Raw genomic sequence first — 24,453 nt, 5'->3', positions numbered from 1 at the left:
ACAGCCCGAGGACATGACAGTGAGTCAGGGAAATGCCTTTTCCCCATTGCACCACTGCCTGGAAGCATCCCCTGTCCTGTACTGGATTACACCAGGGGTATTTTGAATGAATATAAGCGCTGAAAATAAGCCAGGCCCCCAGACTTTCCCAGCCTCCGTGTAGCATTGCTAAAACTTATGATTGACTCAGCCTGGTGGAAGAGCAATTTCACTCTTCCCTAAAAATAGACCAAGTGGTTCATCCTCTCAACATAGCCCAGCGCTTGGTGATAAAACCAGCTGCCAGAGACCACTGGGCGGCAGTGAACAGGACCGGGGGTGCGGGGAGTGGAGCAGGGCTCCTCATAGGATACATTAAGGGCTGCCTGGCCGAAAGTTTCACATAGATTTTCCACTGGGGCTGTCTACAGTGTGACACAGCTGTTGGGACTACCAAGACCTCCCTGTAAGTAATCGTGGGGTAGATTAGAGCGGGGTGAATTGTTGCATGAATATAAGCCCCGGAGTGATGCTAAAATGCATGGCAAATGAGGATCCTTAGCACCTCGTGCTGTGAAAGAGGTGTTGCAGCTCATGGAAAACTGTGGATTTTATTTTGTTGGTCCAAAGCTTGGTAAATCCCACCCTCTGCTGCAGAAGGTGTTGTCTCCGTGCTCCACAGATGGTGGTTTTGGTCTGGTTCAGCACCATCGTCTCAGGTGCTTGGGCATGTTCGAGGTGGAAACAGAGCGTAGTACATTAGTGCTTTTCCCCTCTCATGAAATATCGAAGTTCCTAGCTTTGAGGTTTAAATTAATGGGGCCAGGTCTCTGTGTCTACTCTCTCCCCAAAAAATAGTGTTTGTTACTGTGACTCTGGTCACCATGACTAGCAACAGGGGAAAAACTCTTTACAAGGATTCAGGCAAGACAGATGGATGCTGTGGGGTTCCAGAACAAAACCATGTTCAGAACTGGTAGGAAGTAGACAGCAGGCAGCAAAATGTAGACTGTTCAGAGGGAAATGAGCTTTTCTTCATCTTACGTCCCTAGGGATCAGGAGGCAGAGTAGGATTAGTTAAGGAGGGAATTTTTTTTCCCCTCTCTCTTATCTCCCAGGCTCCAGGAAGGGCTGAGAAGTATGTTTGTGACCCTGAGCTAAATAAAGGGCTTCAGGAGCCTGTTGGGTTAGCAGCATTAATATGGACATACCAGTCCCTATTTGTGGTCAAGGGTGGAAAATAACTCCAAAACCCTGTGCAATTCTGTAAGACGGAGCAGAAACCTACACCTGAGTGTGCACGAATGTGTCTCATATCTGTTTATCCATCTGCTAAAGCCTTTTAGCTCTAAAGTCTGTGTCTTGTCCAGCAGAAAAGAGCCAGGACTCCAGTCACTGTGGGAAGGACTAGACCCAATGGCCTAAACTGAAAGTAGTATTTTTCTGCTCATGCATTTAGCAGTGGTTAACGTTTGCTTCTGGGATACACATCCTGCTGATTGCTGCCAGAACAACAGAAATTTTTTTCCCCCAGTTCTCTCCAGGTCTCCAGTTTTCACCCAAATCTTTGCTGGAAGATATCTGAAGTACCTTGGTGTTTTTATTAAAAACCAGGCATTTGGGGAAAAACAAGTAGAGTTGGTGCTTCAGGTACAAATATCAATTGATGAGAAGTGGCAAAAGATTAAAACCCATGTTCTTGACCAGGTGAAGTGGTAGATAATCCACTAGTGGAAATCAAGGGATCCAGCATGGGTGGAAATTCATAGGAACATCCTACAAAGGCTGTTTTCAGCCCTTGAATAAATGCTGTATTTTGCAGGATATAAAAGCCTCCTTTTTGGGGGTAATGAGGCCAGGATGCCCCAACCCTGATGCTAGGAAGATGGAAAGCCTTTTTCAGCACCAGCAAAAACCCCAGGACTTGGTCTGAACACAGCAGCAGGAATCTCTGCATTAAGTAGTGTCCAAACCAGTATTTTACTTTTAAAGCCACCCATTTCTCTGCTCCCCCAAATTCTCACTGGCAATTTGACTCATTCAGAAATAAGTGGAAATGCCAGGGAAACTCAATAGCTACAAGTGGGTTGGGGTTTTCTCTTTAAAAGATACTGCTAATTTTTTTTTTTTTTTTTTTTTTTTGCTACCGCTCTTTCTACCACTCTTTCTTCTAAAACAGTATTAAGATTTCTTGGCTGCCAGTGATAAAGAGCTGACAGCAGCATGGAAACACCAAGATAAGAATAGAAAGCAAAGGCAGGGCCTCAACAGCTCCTCAGAGCCCTGTAGTATCCATGCAATGCCCCCGAGTAAACATCACAGCATGGCAACGAAGCGCTCCAAGATGCACATTGCAGCCCTGAGCCCAGCTGTGACCTGTATCCCAGGTGGGATGTGTGGCTGGTGGTGCTCACAGGGCTTGTGCCTGCGCAGACATTCCCAAAGTATCTCTTTGTGGTGATTAGAGATGGTTTCCCTTAAAAGGTCTGGTATTCGTGGCATGCCGAGAAGACCTCTCCCCAGGCAGAGGTTATTCCGGTGGGTGGCTCGATGTTGCTTTCCCTGGGGAAGGGGATATTAGGGGGAGGGAAGCCGCTATCACAAATGGTCATCCCGCATGGCAGTCTGCAAGGGCTGAGATGTTGCCGTAGGGGAGAAAGTAGAGCAGGCAGGGGACATGGAACTTGGCAGAGGGGTCAGGGATGAAAATAGTACTTCTGCTGGCCAGCCTTCAGCGACAGGTGAAACAGGGAAAGAGGGAAATTTGGGATCTTATTTATGCTTATAAATATCTCAAGGGTGGGTGTCAAGAGGATGGACCAGACTCCTTTCAGTGGTGCCCAACGACAGGATGAGGGGCAACGGGCACAGACTGAAACACAGGAGGTTCCAGCTGAATATGAGGAGAAACTTCTTGACTTTGAGGTGCCAGAGCCCTGGACCAGGCTGCCCAGAGAGGCTGTGGAGTCTCCTTCTCTGGAGACATTCAAACCCACCTGGACACATTCCTGTGTGATCTGCTCTGGTGACCCTGCTTTAGCAGGTGGGTTGGACTGGATGATCTCCAGAGGTCCCTTCCCACCCCAACCAGCCTGTGATTCTGCGAAATAGAAACAGGTCTTGTTCTATGGCAAGCAGCGGTGTTTATCACCATTTCAGTGAAAACCTGTTTAAACAACAGATAAAGAGTTACCGGAGGGTACCAGAACAGTGCGTGATACACGACCCCCAGCACATCAGAGGGCAGCGCTGCATACTGAGACCCCAGCCATACACAGCCCTGGGGGAGCAATTTATTAAGCTGCCACTCAGCTTTTATTAACCCTTTGCAAGCAGTCGAGGAACACAGAGACTGAGGCAATGCTGAGCGGGTAGTCAGGGCTGCATCCACCTTGTCTCAGCACTTTGTATCCCAAAAGCAGGGGAGTCGACCGGGTGATGTTGAAGGCCCTCTCCAAGGACAGAGAGCCCCACAGCAGCTGGCCCACTCGGGAAGGACACGTCCCCAGCCAGCAATGTCACCCGCAGCTGTCTCTCGGCAGAGCTTCTTGGCATTTTTGGTACCAGGAATAGAGTCCTCCACATTCCTGGATTTTTGCAAAGCCCAGAAATAGCCTCGAGCTGCCTTGGGGCAGATACTCAGCTCTGCCTGGGGCTAAATTTTCCCAGCTCTTATCAGGAGCTGTTTAAATTACCCCGGGGGTTGTGATGGTGCTCCTGCAAGGCAAAGTCCAGCTGACACTGAGGAGCCAAAAACATTTGCAGAAGTGACTAAAGACCATGAACTTTCAGTTTAGAGGTGCTGGAAATTGTAAAGAGATCTGATTTTGAAATTCAAGTGCGGGAAACTGGACACTCTTCAGTAGCTGTTGTTTTCTTCCCTTCCTCCCACCCCTTCAAATTTGGAAATGCAACTTTTTACACCTGCAATTATTTGACTACAATCTAGTAGACAATTCCTAAAGCATGAAATGCTATTTTGAATCCTATTTCCTCTTCAAGACAGCTGTTCTTTAGTTATATTATTTTATTTTACTTGTTTAGTGCCTTCCACTGGTTCTGGCACTTTCCAGCCCATTTCCCACCCCAGATTTCACATATTAGCTCTATGCACCAGAGCTGCTCAAGTGATTTTAACATACGGCTTACAGACAGCACAAAATCTTTCTTATACCCTTTCAAAAGAGAATGATTTATATTTTTTTGATGTGCATTAGTCATTACATTTATTATCTATACCACAGATGCCCCCACCTCCAAATCAAGGATCTATTGTACTCAAGGCTGTGCAAATTTATTTGAAAAGAGAAGGTCTGCTCATGACAGTTCGGAATCAGAAAAAAAGTGTTGTAAATTTGTCTGATTTTTATTAGTTATCTAACTGTAATCAGTGGTGGTTTTACATCTGAGTTAGTTTGATGAGCATGTGAAAATCTCAGTTCTCACTTTTAAAGGTTGATTCTTGGCCCAAGTAGTTATTAAAAAAAAAAGGTAACTTAGGGCAAAACTGTCAAAAATCAGATGACTTCTTTAAAAAAAAAAAAACACCAGAAAAAAAAAACCCAACCAAACAAAAAAAGCAACAACAACAACAAAAAAAAACAACAACAAAAAAAGTTTACAATTGCCACTCTGTCACATAATTGACCAAACCATGGCAAAAAGAAAATGCTTGAATTTCAAATCCTTGCTGTCCTTTGTAGAACTGAAAATGAAAGAAAACACTGCAGTTTTCAAACAATGTGTGATCTGGGAGTCAAGAGGGAGTACCCGCGAGGATAAGCAGGATGTTTTAGGGCATCGCTGGTCCTCACTCTTTACTGGATGACACCTAAAATCCTGCCGATGCTCCCTGCCACAGCCTTGTACCATCTTTTTTCCCCTTCCTTTGGAAAAAAGCAACACATGACATTTTAACATACACTAAAGCCTCAAGAGCAGGTCATGACGCCAATGAGAAATAGCTAGAGATGCTCTCCCCCTCTAAAACTCTCACTGTCCCAGGACTACCCTTCCCCACATACCTACCCTTCCCCACATACCCTTTGCTAAAGCATCCTGGGACCACTCACCCTTTCAGCATCTTCCAAACTGGGGCAGCGAGGCAGCCTGCTCCGCTTCCCATGTCACTTCGATGTGCATCTCCTCTGGCAGAGCTTCCCCATGGACCAGGGCCACCAGCGCAGGGGTTGGGGCCAGAGATTTAAACCTTTCTCCACTGACCGAGCACCGCCAATGGGCTGCCAGGCTCCTGGATTAAACGGCAGTGCTGGTTTCCCAGACAGCTTTTATGGGTGCTTACCCATCCGTGCAAATTCCCCCAGCCCAGTCATGGAGCAATGCTGGTATTTAGGAGTCCCTTTTCTCAGGGTACCAATTCTCTGGAGGGCAAAGCTGTGAGAAAGATGGGGTAGGTGTGATTCAGCGTATGCAGCTCCCAAATCTAAGGACAGACAGTTAGAAATGGGGTCCTCATATGCAAGGATGGGTTTCCGGCTTCAGGAGGGAGACAGTGAGTCACCAGGGTTTCACTGATGTGCACATGAGGGACAAGCAGGTGAGAATGGGGGCACATGTCCAGCCACACAGCCCAAGTCATGGGTCCCCACTGGTAATGACCCTGGGGTAACCCATGACCCATCCCAGGCAGGGAGGAATAGCAGAAATGTCCCCAAATTCCCAGTAAGCAGCCAGTTCAGAGCACCACAAACCCAGGAGCATTTCCATGTTGGTTCACCTCCATCCCCTTGAAAAACAGAGTCCCTTTCACAGTGTGAAGAAGCCGTTGTTTTCCTGCCCTGATTTCCCCAGTGATAAGAAGCTCCAGGTCCCTTTGCTCCCGCAAGCCTTTGAGTCCTGGGGTTTGGGTCCTGCACCATAGGATGGGCTGAATGTCTCACAGTGCCCAAACTTTGGCACAGCCAAGGGGTGAGAACACAACTCATCTGTGCTCCATGGCACAGCCGCGGTGGCCAACTCAAAGTTGATCTGCAGAGGAGCAACGTCAGGCAGCCACTGAGCAGGTGATGGAGGATGCGGGATTCGGCTGGCTGGGGTGGGATACTCCCCGGAGCAACTCTCCCTTTGGTGGGCGATGGAGGGGGACAGGACCCTGGCACGACTTCCACCACCGGGCTCTCCCTTTCCCTCCAGCTTGTGCAAGCCCCGTGCAAGCCCCTGGCTGATCTCAGCCCCCGTTACACAACCCAACCCCCCGCTTCACAGGCCGCCATGGGGCTCACACAGTGACACAAAGGGCTTTGCTTAGCAGCTGTGTTTGCTCAGGGCGGCTGATTTTTGGGAGCAAAGCCGATGACATGTGGTTGGCCAGGCAGCCCGGGAGAATGGTGCTGAGCTTGCAGCTTCCTTTTTTAATAGGTGACTCAGGCGCTCGGTAGCTCACTGGGGTTGGTGGTGGGAGCTGAGTTGCAAAAGAGTGCCAGCAGCAGAGGTGGTGGACACCAACAGGTGGGTAGCATTGTTCCTGTGTAGCATAAAGTGGTTTAAATAGAAAGGAAAGCGAGCCAGAGCTACCGTGTTACTGGCTAGATGGGGGTTTTCTCAGAGGAAGGCGGGGGGGTAGTGTTTTGTTAGTGATTTGCTTTCCACTTGTTGGGAGTTGGCTGTCAGATGTAACATGATTACAATTCAAGAGACCTGTAATATTTTCAGCAGGAGACAGAGCAGTTGAGTGATTTATGGGCAATAACTCAAGAGGAAGTGAGTGAATTTTTAGATGAATATTTAAGAGTCTTTTTCCCTTGGTTGCTTTGCCTTTTCCCCCCTCTGTCTAGAAAGATCAGTGAGTACAAATGAGGATATGAGGAATGATTTTTCCCCACTGCAAGTTTCCAGGTCCCACAGCCCTCCCTGCTCGTGGGAGACATGGCTGATGGGTCATGGGGTCTGTAAACTGAGCCCGAGCTGCACATATATGGGGCAATGGAAGAGCTTAAGAAACCCCAGCAGCTGCTCTCTATGGACAGTGCTAACATCGCAGCCCCTCACATGAAATGTGCAGATTCATCTGGCGCCAGACACTGGCATGAAGGACACTTTGCCGACAAACCCCAGCGGGGAGGAGCGTTCCCCGTATCCTTCACTTGGACATCAGGGTTGTCGGCTGCAGTGCCATCCGTTGGGTGGGATGGGAGGAGGGGATCCTTAGGAGCTCATTTATTCCATTTTAGCTAAGGGACGATGCTTTAATGCTGGAAGTATCAGGTTTAAAACCCCTGGGGCCGCAGTCGGTGCTAGTCAATCAGTGCCACGGGGGATGCATCACTCAGCACTGGAATGGATGCCGAACATGCCAGCAGAGCCCTTTTGCTCAGAGAGGTAGAAACGTGGCGCCTGGCACAGGTCTCAAGCTGGATTTCCATACCCTCTGTCTCATACGCAACAAATAATGCCTTAAGCCAGGTCCGCATAATATCCTTTGACTTTGCTTTAACATTCCCAGCTAGGAAGTTCCCCCAACCCTTCCGGGGGATGCTGTGCAAATGGCATCATCCTCACACCTCCCGAGATGTCTTAGGTGCTGCTTGAACGTCGTTAGCCGCACTCACGTCACAGCTCACAGCTCGGCTTTCTCGTTAGCAGAATGAATTGTTGTTCTTTCGCTCTTATCTATGGTTAGCAATTAGGGGGGTGGCAGCAGCCTGTTTTGTCAGGCAGGAGCCATGTGGAGCCACTAGACATTCCGCAGGTGCAGAGCCAGCCGCCTGCCCGGCGGGTTGGAGCAGCCCCTATCTAAGGCAGGCAGTTTTGTGAGAAGTGATAAGCAAACAGCGGGCTGCGCACAGCCTGTGCACGGCAAAAAAAAAGTCAAAAACTAAAAGAAAATAAAAAATAAAGCAAAGGCAGAGATAAGAGGAAGGCTTCAACAAAGGTCTTGTATCTAATTATATCCGGCATTAAAACAGAAGCCCTGTGGCCTTTCAGCCACCCAAGCTAACGGATGAAGGACTGGGTAGAACTGAGGCTGTGCTGTTTTCTACTGAATGGACTAGAAATCTGCATTCAGCTGCATTTCTCTCTTGGCTGGAGGGGCACATTGCTTTCCTTTGGGCATCATAGAATCATTTTGGTTGGAAGGCACCCTTAAGATCATGGAGTCCAGCTATAACCTAAATCTAGCACTAACCTACATCTCTAAGAACCTCATCTATATGACTTTTAAACACCTCCAGGGATGGCGACTCACCATCTCGCTCAAAGGGCCCATGGGCCAATACAGGTTACATCAGTTCAGTGATAATACCCATAGCCTGGGCTGAAAGGAGACCATTAAAAACCACCAGCCCAGCTCTAGGACACGGGGATGCTTTTGCCAAGTACTTGGCACCAAAACAGTTAAGCGCAGTAATGCTGGTGTCAGCCTAAGCATGGTCCCTGCCTTGCTGTGAAGGGCTCCCATCTCCTAGGGGTAGTTTTTAGGAGAGGTGTTTCAGCATGGCCATGGCCTTGCCAAGAACTTGTGTTCCTTTTCCCAACCAGAAAGGCTGTAAATCTGTGCTTGGTTTTATTTCTGCTTTAAAGCTAGCAAGGCTGACTCTCCCCAGCTCTCGCTATTGCTCTTACTGGGAGGTTTAGCCAAGACACATCACCTTGCAAGGAAGAAACCTTCTCTTTTCCAGACTGATCAGACCCCTTTTGCCTTTCCAGTAGGCAATTCAGCAATATAGGAGAAAAGGGAGAGATTCCCAGACAAGATTCTTCAAAGCTTTCTGCAGCTAATTTAGCACGTGCTTCAGTGCTCTTCTCACAGGGTACAGTCATAATAAGGAAAGACCACAAAATCCAAAGTATCTTCGCTAGGAATAACTCCATTTTCCGCTTTTATAGAGTGGACCCCTTCAAATGTGTGCCTTGAGTCTTCAAATGAAGGGAGAAGCCCACTGCAGCAGATATTGGGGCTTGTGTTAGCAGCTATCAGCACCAGCTCCTGTAAAAGTTGGTGTCTCAGAGGTGCCTCGATCCTTTCCTCCTCATTTCTGGGACACCATTCATCTCAAAAAGCCAGGATCAAAGTCTGGGGTTTCTTGAGCAGAGTGGGGAAAAACTGATGCAATCAAAGGGTGGTTTATCTTGCAGTCTGTCTTAAGATGCACCAAATCTGTCCCAGCAGTGTCACCGTCTCCACTGGCTGTAGATCAATAATTCATTTTGACTCAGTGTTTAAGTTCTGGACAGCAGAAATCAGGGAGAGACCTCCCATATTTACACGGTGGCTTAGCAAAAAACAAACAAAAAACATTAAGGAAATATCTTCTGTTTCCTCCCCTGATGTCCTGTTGACCTCTGAAAGAACTGGGCAACTATATCTGTATTGCATCCAGCTGCTTCCTCATGTATCCAGCCTTGGTTCTGCATCAAAACACCTGTACATCTGCAGGAGCAGCTGGAACAAAGGCCAAAAGAAATTTTGGGGTTTGGTACCTTCCAGCAACATGCAGGCCAGTGTCTGGCAAGCTCACTGGAGTCCCTCTGCCTTTATCTTGATGGCTTTTTGGTGTTTGTCCCTGTAGGAACTGATGTTTCATTTGAAGCACCATCTCCCATTGATGTATGACGTTAGCTGTTGTCATTTTAAAATAAAACCAGAATAAACTGCCTTCAGTATTTTAAAGAAAAACTTGAAAATTTGAACTCACAACCCAGGAAACAAAGGGGAATTAAGTTCGTTATTTACAAAATCTCGCGATTTGGGGACGGAGATTTCAGGGCAAAGAAGGCTAGAATTGCTGCAGTGCTTCTAATGTGCACATATTAAAAAGTACATCAGCCCTTTCCCGGCTGTGCAATAGCTGGATTTGTGGAGAGGGCGCCCATTGTTCAAACAGAAAACATTGCAAATACCACACTAAATCCAAATGCAGCAGTGCAAGCCTGCAGATAAAAGGAGAACCTTCTCGTGTTTTTACAGTAGTAACAGAGAAATTACAGCCCTGAATAACCTGGAGAACTGAGATGCATCATATAGGTGTAAAGCTCTATAGATGGCTGTGGTGGGATGTGGAGATGGCCATCCTGCTCATACCTAATGGATTAATGCAAAAAAAAGAAATTCCTTAGCAAGAATTTGGAGTTGTCTCTTTCTTTGAAAAGTAAACCCATCTGCTTTAGAGCTGTTAGTTTTGACACAAACCTTTCTCTGGGGATGGACACAGCTCTAATCCTCAGAGGGAGGGGAACCCCTTGCTGTTTACAGGGATGATGACCAAGGGGAAGGGAGTACAACAGGTGGGAACTGGGGAGCATGGCCTGAGCATCATCCGAAAGTGCGTGACCACTCCAACCAGCCAATCCCTCTGTGCACCCCTCGGGAGGTCTGGCTAATAGATCACCTCTTCCCAGACTAGCCATTTCTCCATAAGCCAGATAGGGACATCCTCAGTTGCAGTCATCTCCATGGGAGATGTCTGAACAAAAGTAGGAGGAATGCTGAATATCTTGAATATCTCAGCGATGTCATGCTGGGCCCCAGTGGGGGCTTCATGGGAGCTGATGCCGCTCAAAATATCAGATCTCTAAACCAAGAACAGGGTTTAGTCCTCTGGCTCTGCCAAAGGCTCCCTGCTAACTCCCTGGTTAAGTCTCATAGCCTCTTCATCTCAGTTCCCTGAAACAATTTTGCATTGGATAGGTAAAGATAAATGGGTACAACTACTTGTGAGGCTTGTTGATAGGAGAACAGTATGGCCATGGAGTAAAAAAAGTGGGAATTGGTTCAAGTTGAACATGCCTAGCCTCTTCACGTCCTCTGTCTTGCTCCTATTTGGTGATGGCCTTGTCCAGGGATATGGGGATGGGTATAGGCTCTGCGCCCCGCAACAGGACCATGGTATCAGGTCATTGCCCCATGTGTTATGCTCATCCAGGCTCAAAGTTCATTTCAGTCATGAAAGAGGTGGAAATGTCCATGTTTTCTCCCTGAAGTAAAAGGTCATGATATTAAGTTTTCATAGAACAGAATGATAGAATGTCCTGAGCTGGAAGGGACCCACAAGGATCATCAAGTCCAACTCCTGTCCCTGCACAGGACAACTCCACAGGTCACACCGTGTGTCTGAGGACGTTGTCCAGTCTCTTCTTGAACACTGTCAGGTTGGGGCCGGGACACCTCCCTGGGGAGCCTGTTCCAGTGTCCAGCACCCTCTGGGGGAAGAACCTTTTCATAATGTCCAACCTAAACCTCCCCTGGCACATCTTCCTGCCATTCCCTTGGGTTCTGTCATTGGTCATCAGAGAGAAGAGATCAGCACCTGCCCCTCCTCCTCCCCCTGTGAGGAAGACATAGACCACTGTAGACTGCAAAGTTTCAGGGGCTTAGGGTGTGGGCTGGTGGGTTTAGTCAGTGTGCAGATGGCAGAGGCACCTGGCAGAGCTCTGGGCAGGCGATGCTCCCGCTCCAGTCTGGCCATGCCCTCGTGTCTTTGGCACGTTGCTCACTGTGCATGTCTGTTCCTGTTTCAGACGAGAGGACGCGGTCATTTTTAGACACATCAGACAACACTGGCCGCATACCTCACCAAGGACGAGGGAGGTCCTCTGCACGCTCCGTGAAGGAGCTGTCGGCTCGCTATCTCTCCCAGACAGCTGCCGCTGCTGCTCACGCCGGCAGCCCCGCACAGCCGGTAGGTACCCCGCGATGCTGTCCTCCCCCTCACAAACCACCAGCGGCATCCCAACAATGTCCTGTCCCAGCAAGTGGCTGTAAGAGGGTGAGAGAAAACATGTCTGGTTTGGGAAATCTGGAGAAATGTGACATTTGTTTTTCAAAAAATGGCCAGCTTTCCCTTGCCATTTGCAAGCATTGTATATATATGTTATCAAAGGTGCTGATACATATGTATATCACAGAATCATTTAGGTCGGAAAAGAACTTTAAGATTATCGAGTCCAACCATAAACCTAACACTGCCAAATTCATCAGTAAACCATGTCCCTGAGTGCCAATATGATGTATATAAATGCACATGTACACATACATATACGTTATATTCACACACATACCAAACACATGCACACAGGTCTACATCCACTAACCCATACAAGGAGTTTTTTCATACATAAGATTCCCACTTTATTTACACGTGTATATTTATATACTCACATCCATGGAGGAAATATTCAGCACACAGCAACACATACATCTCCATGCTATACCCATTCCAACATAAACACATACATATGTCTGTATACATCACACTCAAGCATAACTTTACAGTACAACCTCCCTGTGTTCCTCTATTTAGAGTTCTTGGTCTGGGATCCAGGGATTTAATCACCCACTCCAGGCCAATCAATGGATCACAAGATAATTCAGGTTATAAGGGTTATGAAGCACTGAGCTATGTTTTTCCCATTTCCCCAGCTCCACTGGTGATCCAGGAATAAAGTGGGATGTGATTTCACACGTGGACTTTTCCTGCAGGCTCATTCATGCTCAGTCCCACACTCACTCTTGCACAGGGTGCCTGCTCAGAGATGCTGTCTCTTGAGCGTGTGTCAGGGTTCTGCACTGGAGAAGTCCAGACTGATGCAGCCCCGGTTGAAAATACGTAAGTGGAGACTGTAATTGGGAAATTACAACCAGTTAGAAGTCTGAGGGGAAAAAAAAAAAAATAAAAGCAATTTCAAAACATTTAATTTCACAATCCTTAGTGCAATTACAAATGTAGCTCGGTTTTAATTCAAAAATGTTAAATTATAAACAAAACTACAAGCTAAATCAAACTCTACAGAAATAAGGGCTTGAGTTGCCTTTTTTTTTTTTTAACCCAACCCTAAACAAATGCGTTTGGCGCTTTGTACATCGACTTTTGGAAAAAAATATTTCAAATCAACCTGTAATAAGATTTTTCTTCCAGCTGTACAGAACTGCCAGTGAACCCAAAAACCTCACCTGTAATGTTTTTCAGGTCTCTATAGTAGATACATATATATACAGATAACAGAAGGGTCTTCCAGAGCAGTTTGATGTCATTTCTCCCCATTTCTTTTCCAGAGCACTGTGAAGGACAATTCCACTCTCTCTCCCCACAGCCAGAAAAAAAGCAAGGTAAGAAATGTTAAAGATAAGCACCGTTATCTAACCAAATATTTGTGGACTGTGGTGGAGTGTGATTTAAATACTCACACAAGGCAGCGCGGAGCACTTTCTTACTGAATATAGCAATCAGCTGCTCGGTCACCCTTCCCCACCTTCAGAAGCTCTTCACAGATCCCTCCCCTCCCTACCGAAAAAACACCCTTATTTTAAAAAGTGTGTTCAAATTATGTTGGCTTATGTGAAAGATTTGCATTTTACACTTACTGAAAAATATGCTAATTTTGACATTCTGGGGTGGGTTTTTTACTAATGTTCAATACTTATTTTTAGCCAGAACAATCTGTGTGTAACAGAGTGAAATAACACCACGCACCATTGCTTTGAGCAACAACTAATAATATTCCAGGCATAACTCAACAGACGTAACTCCAAAGGCATGCCAAGGGTCAGCAGATCTGCTTACAGAAAGGAAAGCCACCAGGATTACAGTCTCTTTTAGATAATGACTATAGGCCTCGGCTACCTTCCCTTTGGGTAAATGCCAAGCCAGGGCAGGTCACAGGTATTCAGTTCAGCGCTGGGCACCCAGGATTCCCAAGCTAAGGAGAAAAAAATGCAGGAAGTGAGGCTCAAAGGTAGGCTGAACAATCGCAGTCCACCCTGTCACGACTGAACCCTCTGTTTACTTCTGTACCAACACTGCCATGAATTTGAGCTGAGCTCAGACTGATGGAGTCTAAGCAGGTCTAACCTTTCCTGGCCCCCAGCTATGGATGTTTCCCCAACCTCTCATCCCTCAGCTTTGCTTTTTCCTCCGAACAGAGCACAGAATTTGTCCTGCTAATACCAGCAGATTGTAAACCTTAGTTAGCCTCATGCCCGTACAAGTCTGCAAGTCAAAAGAGCTTTGTTTAAGTCTCCAATTGTATATCTATTCCTGTGCAAATTATGATATGAGGTACACATGTGAGTCCAGCAGAAGAAATCATCAGTCAGGCAAATGTCCTTCCCCAGGCCCTCGCTCTTGCAGTCCCTGGTGCTATCAAAAGCTCACCATACTAGCTCTCTGCCCAAAACCAGGTTGTCCTCATCAGCTTAGTTTGACACTTCTGTTTGGTTCCCTCACTCCATTTTCTTCTTGAGACTTCTTCACAAATAGCTCCTTGGCTTTCTCCTGCACCCGTATCCTATGTTCTCAGACTTTCTGCAGGTCCTCACACTGCCCTGGACATTGGGAATGGGAGGGAGAAGTTAACTTTTAGCTCACTACTTTAAGACAGCCTTCTTCATGTTATTCTTGTGGTCATTCTTTGCTTGCTGATCCAGTCCAAATTGAGCATCTCTGTTACGCTGGAGCTGGACTGAATCCTGGGGACTGTAGACTAACCACAACACATGCCTGGATTAGAAACTTGCTTTAGAGTGCCTTGCTGTGGAACCAGAGCTAACACCAAGCCTGAAGCGTGTGCAGTGGTGTGATGCTTTGTGTGCTACTCAACCAAAGGTATGGAGCTCCGTAGGTGTATGGATTTCCCTTGCTGGCTGTTTCTTTCCTTTGTTGTTCTCAGTACTAACAGCCATGGGGTTGGGTGGTAAGAGATGATGCTGACATTTACAACTGTTTCCCTAAAGATGGCAGAGGCTCAGAAATCATCTAACATAGCCATCAAGACAATGGAAGACGACTTACCTCCCCCACCCGCCCCTGCCATTGGCTCAGTCCAGGTCATCGCTCCGGGGAATCAGGATCCCAACCCACTCCCTGTGCCTCCTCCAAAGCAAGCTTTCTCCAAGTTCTACCAGCAGCGTCAAGTGAATGAGCTGAAGAGGCTCTACAGACACATGCATCCTGAGCTCAGGAAGAACTTGGAAGAAGCTGTGACTGAGGATCTGGCAGAAATGCTTAATACTGAAGATCCCAATATACAGGCGTCTGTGAATTTGGACAAAGTTCTTCCAGGAGAGGTCCAATCAATGCGATGGATCTTTGAGAACTGGGCACTTGACTCCATTGGGGACCATCAAGCCACAAAGAAGCTGGCAGAAGAAGAGATCATTCCCAGTGGGGATGTGAAAAGTACTTCCCTGAGGTTTGAAAGCCAGTCAATCAACGGGGATGGTCTGCCAGCACTAGCCAAGGTATCAGAAACAGACCTTGCCAGAGGGGATGTGCATACTGCCCGGTGGCTCTTTGAAACCCAACCACTAGACTCATTAAACAAATTGTACTCGGATGAAACCGAAGTGCAGGAGGCTGTTCTCAAGGAGCCTGTCCAGGGAGGTGATGTGAAAGGTGCCAGACAGCTCTTTGAAGCGCAGTCCTTGGATGCTATAGGTCGCTGCTGCTCAGTGGAGGAGAAGAGCATCCTACAACTCAAATCTGAAATCCAGGAGCTAAAAGGTGATGTTAAGAAAACTATCAGGCTCTTCCAAACAGAGCCCCTTTGTGCCATCAGAGACAAAACTGGGAACATCCATGAAATCAAGTCTGTCTGCAGAGAAGAAATTCAGAGCAATGCAGTCAGAACAGCTCGCTGGCTCTTTGAGACTCAGCCGCTGGATACCATCAACAAGGACACTTCCAAAGTGCAAATAATCCGTGGGATTTCATTGGAAGAAATTGGAAAGCCAGATGTCAGTGGAGCAAGGTGGATATTTGAAACTCAGCCTCTGGACGCCATCAGAGAAATCACAGTTGAAGAACAGGATTTCAAGGCTTCAACAGATTTTGTCACAGGGGCAGATGTCAGTAAGCAGCGAATGCTCTTTGAGACCCAGACTCTTGATTCTCTGAAAGGAGAAGTTTCAGAAAGTGTTGTAGTCAAAGAACAAGTCATTGGAGGTGATGTGAAATCTACACTCTGGCTATTCGAAACCCAGCCAATGGAAACCCTGAAAGACAATTTTGAGGTGGGACGTTTACAGAAAGTAGAGCTTTCGGCAGAGGAAAAGGGAGATGTGAAGCAAAGAAAACATGTCTTTGAGACCTGTCCATTTGGCAGCATCTCCAAGGCATTTGAGGAAGAAATTCCAGCCACCAGCATAGAAGAGGTAGTGAAAGGTGATGTGAAGTCTTTCAAGACCCTGTTTGAGACTCTTCCCTTAGACAGTATTAAGCAGGCTGATGCTGAGCCCGTCACCAAAGAAGAGGAGAAGATTCCAGCTGGCAATGTTAAAGCCAACCAAATCCTGTTCGAGACAACACCTTTGTATGCCATCAGGGATAGCTTTGGCAATTTCCATGAAGTCACCTCTGTAAGCAGAGAGCAAATCATCAGTGGTGATGTCAAGAACTACAAATGGATGTTTGAAACCAGGCCCCTGGACCAGTTTGATGAAAGCACCAAGAAAGTGGATATAATACGGGGAATCACAAAACAAGAGGTGGTGGCTGGTGATGTCAGGACAGCCAAGTGGCTCTTTGAAACTCAGCCCATGGACGTCATTCATCACCAAGCCATGGAAGGTGAAGAACACTCCTCAGTGAAGCGGGAGATCTCCCAGCGGGGGGATGTGAAGACCTGCAGGTGGCTTTTTGAGACCCAGCCCATCCACACCCTGTATGAGAAGGCTGAAAAGAAGAAGGAGGAGGATGACAGTGTGCCCCAAGCTGATGTCAAGTCATACACATGGATGTTTGAGACTCAGCCCCTGGACTCTCTGAAAGGCCAGGAGGAGCAGTATTTACAAGTCAGTAAGGCATACAGTCAGGAGGAATTACAAGGAGTTGATGTCAAAACTGTCAGGCACCTATTTGAGACTGAACCCTTGGGCAGCGGTGTTGTCAGTGAAGCTGACCAAAAGAAAACCATACGGTACTCCAGTCGTGTGGAGATACAGTCTGGGGAAGTGTCCAGAGTGAAGGAGTTCTTCGAAGCTAAGCCCTTGGATACAGCCACCAAACCAACATCCCAAAAGGATGATGGGACAATTGAAGCTGGATCTGTGTACAAGTTCACTTGGTTGTTTGAGAACTACCCTATGGACACCCTGAAGGACAGCTCTGAGGGCATCCAGGAAATCCCTCCAGAGAAGGATGCCAAGGGGGCAGATGTTGGAGGAAAGAGGTTCGTATTTGAGACCTATTCACTTGACCAAATCCATGACAAAGTGGATGAGACAGAGCTCCAGAAGATCCAGAAAGATACCATAAACAAAGCTAATGTCAAGTCTTGCACAATGCTCTTTGAAAGTCAACCCTTATACGCTATCCAGGACAAAGAGGGGGGATACCATGAGGTCACCTCAGTACAGAAAGAAGAAATCATGAAAGGTGATATGAAAGGTGCCCGGTGGTTGTTTGAAACCAAGCCCCTGGATCAGATCAAGAAGGAGGAAGAGGTGTTTGTGATTAGGGCTGTGACCCAAGAGGACATCAAGAAAGGAGATGTCCAGGCGGCCCGGTGGAGGTTTGAGACAGAGCCTCTTGACTCCTTCTCAGTGGGGAAGACGTCTGTGCCTAGAACAGTAGATGATGTGCAGAAGGGAGATGTTCAGTCCAACAAGCAGCTGTTCGAGTCCCAGCAAGTGGGCCAGAAGAAGTACGTGAGGATGGTCAGTGTCAGTGATGTTCAGCGGGGTGATGTGAGGACATCTACTTGGCTTTTTGAAAACCAGCCTGTGGACTCCCTGTACGGGGATGCAGAGAGAGGGCCGTCTATAAGCACAGTCCAGAGAGAGGACAGCCAGAAAGGGGATGTCAAACGCTGCACCTGGTTGTTTGAAACCCAGCCAATGGACACGCTTAAGGACCAAGAGGTGACGGCCAGTGCTGGGCCCCAAGAAGCAATTCCTCATGCAGATGTGAAAAGTACAACATGGCTCTTTGAGAGCACACCCTTGGATAAATTTAGTGCCTTTGAGGGTAGTATAGAAAGAGAACTGAAAGAAAGGACCATGAAGGAGACTTTAGAGACACTCTGCACTTGCCAGGCTATTCAGCATGATGGGATCCTCATTGAAGCCAATGATATGGAGAGTGTGAAGATGGTGAAGTACCAGCTCAGCAGCCCGGGAGCTCCAGAGATCCTGAAAGAAGAGATTGTGGGAGGTCATTTGCAAAGGATCATGCTGCAGCTGCTTCACAGAACCAACGTGGAAGCACAGGGTGTGCTGGTGGAGGAGGATAGAGAGGGCAAGATCAAAGTAAGCCCATTGCAGCTACTGGACCAGAGTGAAGCTGTTAAAGGCAAAGAGGACCTGAGCGGAAATGTAGCTAAGGCTCTACAGGGCCTCCTCTGTCAAGATGCTTCCATCAAAAAAGGGATGGTCTTACAAGAGACAGCGTCAGGATCAGTGAAGATGACTCTCTACTCTCTCCTGTTCCATTCTGTCCAGCAGAAAGTTGTCAAGGGGGATGTGAAGTCAACAATAGGGAACCTGTTGGCTTCTTCTCAGGAGCAGAAAACAACTGTAACCGTTAAGCGTGAGGACAATGAGAAGGGCAATGTCCAGCTTTTTGCGAGCTGCATTGAGAAGGGAGATCTAGACTATCTGAAGAACCTCCAGCAACAGTCAGAGATACAGTCCCTCATCTCTTCCCAAGCAGAGCAGGGGGCAGACGAGAGCACCTCATGGGTTGTGCAAGGGGCTCAGATACATGTCTTACCAAACAGAGAACAAGTAGAGAAAGTCATTGCAGAGGGTGAGCCAGGGGCTATGGCGGGAGCAAAAAAGGTGTTTGCATGTGAAAGTGTGGGCAAAGAGTGTGCACTGGAGAGAGAGGCTGTGCATGCAGCAGGTGTGGCAGGCACCACTGTGCAATGTCTCGGGAAGCCCCTGCCCACAGTGATGGGAAAGGAAGAAATTCTGTCGGGGGGGCTTAAAGTGACTACAAAGTCAATTCAAAGGGTTGCAGACGTCAACAAGAAGGCAGAGAAAGAAGCAGCGTCCTCCGCCTGTTCAAAGGAGCCCAAAGCTGTGGTGCAAGGCATATGTCCAATCCAAGTGACGGCTCAGGGGGGAGAAGTGGCTGGGCAGCAGCAGAGCTTGGTGATGGGGGAAGCCAGCCAGAGGCAGCCAGAAGAAAAGGCCCTTGGGAGTGATCTTCAGGCTGCCATGCAAAGCCTGAGGCTAGCAACAGCAGAGGCAAAAAACATTCAACATCATGTCCAGAACAAGCTACAGAGAAACAGGGAGGAGGTCCACATGGCCTGCAGGCAGCAGGCAGCCAGCACACAGGGCACAACGACCCTTCAATCAGCTATACGCCAACAAGCATCTGCATCCACCATGCAGGAGAGCAACAGCACTTCCATCAGGACCACCACCACCAGTAGAGTCCAGGAGGCATCCCAGACCCACACAAGCGTGTCTCAGAAGAGCATAGCATCACACAAAAAGGTCAGTGCTTCAGAGGAAGTACAGGGAGGACAACTATTGAGCCAGGAAAGCCAAGTTGTGCCTAGTAGAGAAGTTAGCATTAAGGATGGCCTTTATACTGCCACACCTGTGAAAACCTTTATAAACCCTTTTGTTGAGTCTGATTACAAAGAGCAATCAGTGCAAGAAGAAAGAGATGTTATTATCAGAGGGGATGTGCAGACAGCTATCAGAGCACTGCAAAGTGCCGCCACAGAACAGCGCCTGGTAGAAAAGGAGGACGTTGTCCGAGGTAATTTAAAAGCCACACTTCAGTCGCTGGAAAAGTCTAACGTTAATGTCTCCAGAGGGGACTTTAAAGCCGCTATGATATACAGAAATGCAGGGCATTCCTATTCTGTGTGTAAAAAGAAAAATGAGACTCAAGTCGTTAGTAACCAGACTGCTGTAGTGGCTTCAGGGTCGCAGGTTGATAATGACTTTCCTCCTCCTCCCCCAGCTGCTGTGATGAAAGCAGAGCATTGCCCACCCTCAACTAAAGCAACCAGAGAAGGTGCCCTTCCACTACCAACCAGCAAAGACGAAGCCCCAGGATGTTCTGCGCCACTCCAGACCCCTCCTCCCGCACCCCCTTCTCTGTCCTGCAAACCCAGTGATCAGAGTCCTGCAGAGAAGCTCAGGTCTCCTCCAAAACCAGAAATTATGGCCCCACCCAGGAAAAAACCAGTTCCCCCTCCAAAACCTGAGCACCTCTTACACGAGACACATTCTGCCTCTGCAAATAACAGCACAAGCAGATCAGCCAAACCCACCCCTCCACCCCTGCCTCCAAAACCTCCAGGCCTGAGGGAGCTCAGCAAGCCAAAGCCTCCCCTCACACAGCTGGGATTAAGCTGCACGGAAGTACGTGAACAATCAGGCCACAGGGAGGTTCAGGCAAAATGCTGCACTCGGGAAACATCTGTGGACAAGCCTGTCACAGCTCAGGATAGGAGCCCTGAGAAAAAGCTCCCAAAAAACACTGCCAAAACCCCTCTTCAAATCGCAGAGGAAAGGTACAAGGCAAGCAAAGGAGGACAAGGAAAGGTGGAATCTGAAACTGCTAAGACTTCAAAGCCAATGAAAAATGGAGTGATTAGTTTTGGAGTTGAGCAGGGAATGACGAGCAGGAAAACAGCAGCTCCAAGGAGGTGTCCAGGTGAGGTGATTCAGAGGCATATAGATCTGTGCCAAGATGAGAACGGGTGCTCTTCAGTATCACATCCACCCTGTCCTGGAAGAGCACAGACACTTCATGTGTCAGGACAGACGGAGCCAAACACCTCCTCTGTGGACCACACCACTCCTCCAAAGAGAGGAAAAGACATTGCACAAAATGCCTCGTCCAAGGTGGAAAGAGAAAGTGTGTCTAATTCTTATGGATTGTGGGAGAGTCAGAGAGTCATGAAACAGGTGAATGAGAGAAGGCAAACGTGTCATTCAATGTCCTTCCATCAGCAGTCAATGAACTCCTTTGAGGAGCAACAGCAGGGGAATAGTAGGCAATTGAAATGTCCTGATGGAGAGGCAGAGACACCTGGCCAGGAGAAGCCAGCAGTTGTTATGAGAGAAAAACCCAAGAGAGAAACAGAAGATGAGCGTCGGAAGAGGCTGTCAGTACACAAAGAGGAGATCATGAAAGGCAATGTCAAGGAGGCTATGGAGATCTTTGAGAATCTCAGGAGGCAGGAGGAGCTGCAAGAGATCTTGACTCGAGTGAAGGAGTTTGAGGAGGAAACAAGCAAAGTGGATGTGAAAGCTCTGAAGAGCTTCTTTGAGAAGGTTCCTGACTGGGTTGTTCGTCAGAAAGCCCACCAGGCCAAGCAGCAGGACAGGGCTGAGATAATGGCAAAGGAGGACACTGACAGTGTCTCCTCAGTGGACCTGGTTTTTGGAGACTTGGAGCGAGCAAGTGCTGAGATCATCCACCTGAAGGAGCAGACACTTGCCCGGCTCCTGGACATCGAGGAGGCCATCAGGAAAGCTCTTTGTTCTGTCTCTAGTCTCAAGTCTGAGTCAGACATCGCTGGGCTCTCAGGACTGTTCAAGGAGTCTCTGGGGAGCACCCAAAGCTCTGCGAGCAGCAGCAATATCCGTAAAATCAGTATTGTCTCAAGCAAAGCCAAGCAGGAGGGAACCACACTGGAGACAGGGGAAGCAGCATCTGGGGGTGGTGCAAAGGTTGAAGAAAAGACCGAGGCAACCAAGGCAGAGCTAGAGGTCCCCCGCCTTGTTCAATCTCGCGTCAGCTCTCCTTCCTCACCTTCCTTCATCACCATCGAATCTGCTGCCAGGAAACCAGCAGAATCACCCAGGACAACACATTCCCCCTGGGACATCCCTTCCCCAGACCATCTTGACACTTCAGGAAAGAGGGATGCTTTTGCTCAGGACAGCTTCAGCTCCTGTAACCACCCGTCAACAAGGTTTACTGGGGATGACATGACCCCCTTTGAGAAGACACCTGAGCCTGTCCAAAAAAATGTTGGGCAGAGCTCAGTGAAACAGCCCAGCAATTCCAACCATCAGATCAGTGAGAAAGAGAGGCGCCCTCTGGACACCTCCAAAGGCAGCTGCCACTGTGGGATGAAAGGAGGCTTTTCGGACTACTGCTCCCTCAATGTCCCCAGCCCACAAAATCCGCGGAGGCAGAAAAGCATCTTGGAGCTACAGACGGGTCCCGATGGGTCCAAGCTCTACGGAGCCACCCGGACTGTCATGGAGCAGTACGAGGAAATGGATCAGTTTGGAAACACAATCATCACTTCATCCACCACAGTCACCAAGCAATCTGAGACACAAACATCTTCCACATGCGATGTGGTCTCTCATCCCCAATATGAGGTATCTGCTTCACCTGTGTTTCAGAGGTACTCAAAGAGCCCAGGAGAAGACTTCCACACCAACGGTGGTTTTCAGGAGCCAGGAGTGGTCTTCGTCACTTTTGGTAACTCCAAGCAAAAGAAATAGGAGATTCTCAAGAGCAAGAGAGAACTGTAAAAGACAAAACAGAAAGTCCACAATAAAAAAAAAAAATCTTCTGGTTTATCCACTTTACACATAGGGATTCATCTACACCCTAAGGACTTCTCAGGGTCATCATCTTGGTGTTTGCCTACAGACATGACAAATGCAGTCCGCCTTGCCACTGGAGAAGAACAGCCCTCACTTGGCCAACCCAACAGATTTGGGTCTGCACAACAACCCAGAGCCTGGACACTGTTAGAAGCACAAGGGATAAATCCATCCATGGGCACCTTAGGGCAGCTTCTTCCCTCTTGAGTGTTTGGGGCAGGGGGGAGAGGGGTGTTTGGCTTCTCTGAATTAATGCAGAAGAAGGAATAGGTAGGATTGATTAAAGAACCAATCAATACGGTCATTGGTAAACACACACCTTTATGCTATCTTCTTTTTCTGATTTCAATAGAGACTTTCCAAGGGCATCCTAAACACACATATATACACATGCTCATATTGATAGGTGGGTTGGATAGGTTTTCTCTTAGTCATTAACAAAAGAAAAGGAAGGAAAAAAAATCTCAAATTGCTGGCACTATTGGGGCTGGAGGAGGAATTTATAAGTTTATTTTTCAGTTCCTAGAAAGTACTCGCTACTGAAAAATGTCAAGCCAAGACCTACAGTTATTATCAGTGCTGTTTTCCTGAAAGAAAGATTCTATGTAAGATTCTCTACTTGAGTCAGAATGGTTACTGCTTTCCTTTCTTTATTTCTAGAATTGTAATTTATTATTCAATATATACAAAAACCTTATTTTAGATTTTCCATGCTTTCATACATGTTTACTGTTTAAATTCATTTTGAGACTTTGTAAAGCAATTTTCTTTTTATTATGACTTTGTTTTGTACATTCTCAACTCAAGATTTTAGATATTTTGTGGCTTTTTTTTTTTAACTGTTATTGCTGCATTCTGAAGGTAAACATTACCTCTGAAAATTACTTTGGTCTGGTTGAGTTTCTTTTGTTGAGTGCTTGTTTCCTTTTAACGTACCCAGAAATCATCTCTCAATGAACCAGTTGAATCACATAGTGAGAGTACGCTTAATCACTGAAGGGATTTAGCCTACATCTTCTTTATAACGTGGGTGGATTAACAGCCCTGTGGCAAGCAGCATTCATACTCTTGTCTGAAAACAGACTTGAGTCCAGGGTGAGATACACCACCCAATCCAGGACCCTGCATAGGTGTGTGGAGACTGGGAAGGATGTGAACACCAAGAAAGGTCTGAACACTTGTCTGTGCCTATTTCCTCCATGTGAGAAGGCAGCAGAGGTGGTGTCCCTCCATAAGCCTTAATGGGAGGGGCAGTTGATGAACCAGGCTCAGTTCTGTGCCTCAATTCACAATAGGGGTTGGCCTCAGTTTGAGAATGAGGTGAGTGAGCACAGAGTTTGCTCCAGATGTGGGAGAAGCTGAGGAGCCTACACAGTGACTGGGTGGTTTCTCAGGGAGCTGTGTCCTACCGCTTGGCTCAGACTTGGGTTACCAACCTCTGGGTCTGACTGTAGACTTTCTGGCTGGTCTGTCACAAGCCACTTCATCTCTCAGTGCATCGGTTTACTTTTCTGCAGAAAGGGACACTAACCTCATTCAGTAAACCACCACATTTCAGCAAGGTGTTGTGGTTAATATTTTCTTTTTTTCCTCTGAGGAAAAAGAGTTCGTGTTGATGACTGAAGAGCAGGACACTGGAGAGGAAGGGATTCCTTCAGCATCTACCACTTCATGTCCCTGAGTCCATAGCTAGATTTTTAAATAGCAAATAACATCTCACATCGTGCTAAACCTTGTTCAAGGTGTTGTAGATCAAGTAGAAGTTCTGTTTCAATCCCCGGAAAAGCAGACGCATACACAGAGCTCCTTGGTTTGCCTTTAGGACTCCACAAATTTGAAAGTTAGATGTGCCAAAATAATATAATTTTCAGTTCCACCAAGTAATACACCAAAGGCTGAGGCAGAAGAGCAGATCATCATAAACTGAGGTATCTGTTTTCAGGGAATCAGAATACATAACTGCTTAGACCTTCCCAATTGTT

The 24,453-nt window shown here is 47.4% G+C and overlaps 1 protein-coding gene across 1 annotated transcript; it reads left to right on the top strand.

Moving 5' to 3' along the window:
• Nucleotides 1-348: 348 nt before the first annotated feature.
• XIRP1 (xin actin binding repeat containing 1) lies at nt 349-23,305 on the top strand. The gene is made up of 4 exons (XM_065629759.1): nt 349-445; nt 11,458-11,618; nt 12,992-13,045; nt 14,669-23,305. The coding sequence occupies exon 4, from the start codon at nt 14,669-14,671 to the stop codon at nt 22,364-22,366; it is 7,698 nt and encodes a 2,565-aa protein (XP_065485831.1). The 5' UTR covers nt 349-445; nt 11,458-11,618; nt 12,992-13,045; the 3' UTR covers nt 22,367-23,305.
• Nucleotides 23,306-24,453: the final 1,148 nt, after the last annotated feature.

Source organism: Caloenas nicobarica, chromosome 2 (assembly GCF_036013445.1).
Source record: "Caloenas nicobarica isolate bCalNic1 chromosome 2, bCalNic1.hap1, whole genome shotgun sequence".
In the NCBI taxonomy this organism is placed as follows: Eukaryota; Metazoa; Chordata; class Aves; order Columbiformes; family Columbidae; genus Caloenas; species Caloenas nicobarica.
Note: the sequence above shows the minus strand (reverse complement) of the source record. Positions and strands in the feature narration are given on the sequence as shown.

Coding starts and splice junctions, on each gene's coding strand:
- XIRP1 (XM_065629759.1), top strand. CDS start 14,669: ATGGCAGAGGCTCAGAAATCATCTAACATAGCCATCAAGACAATGGAA.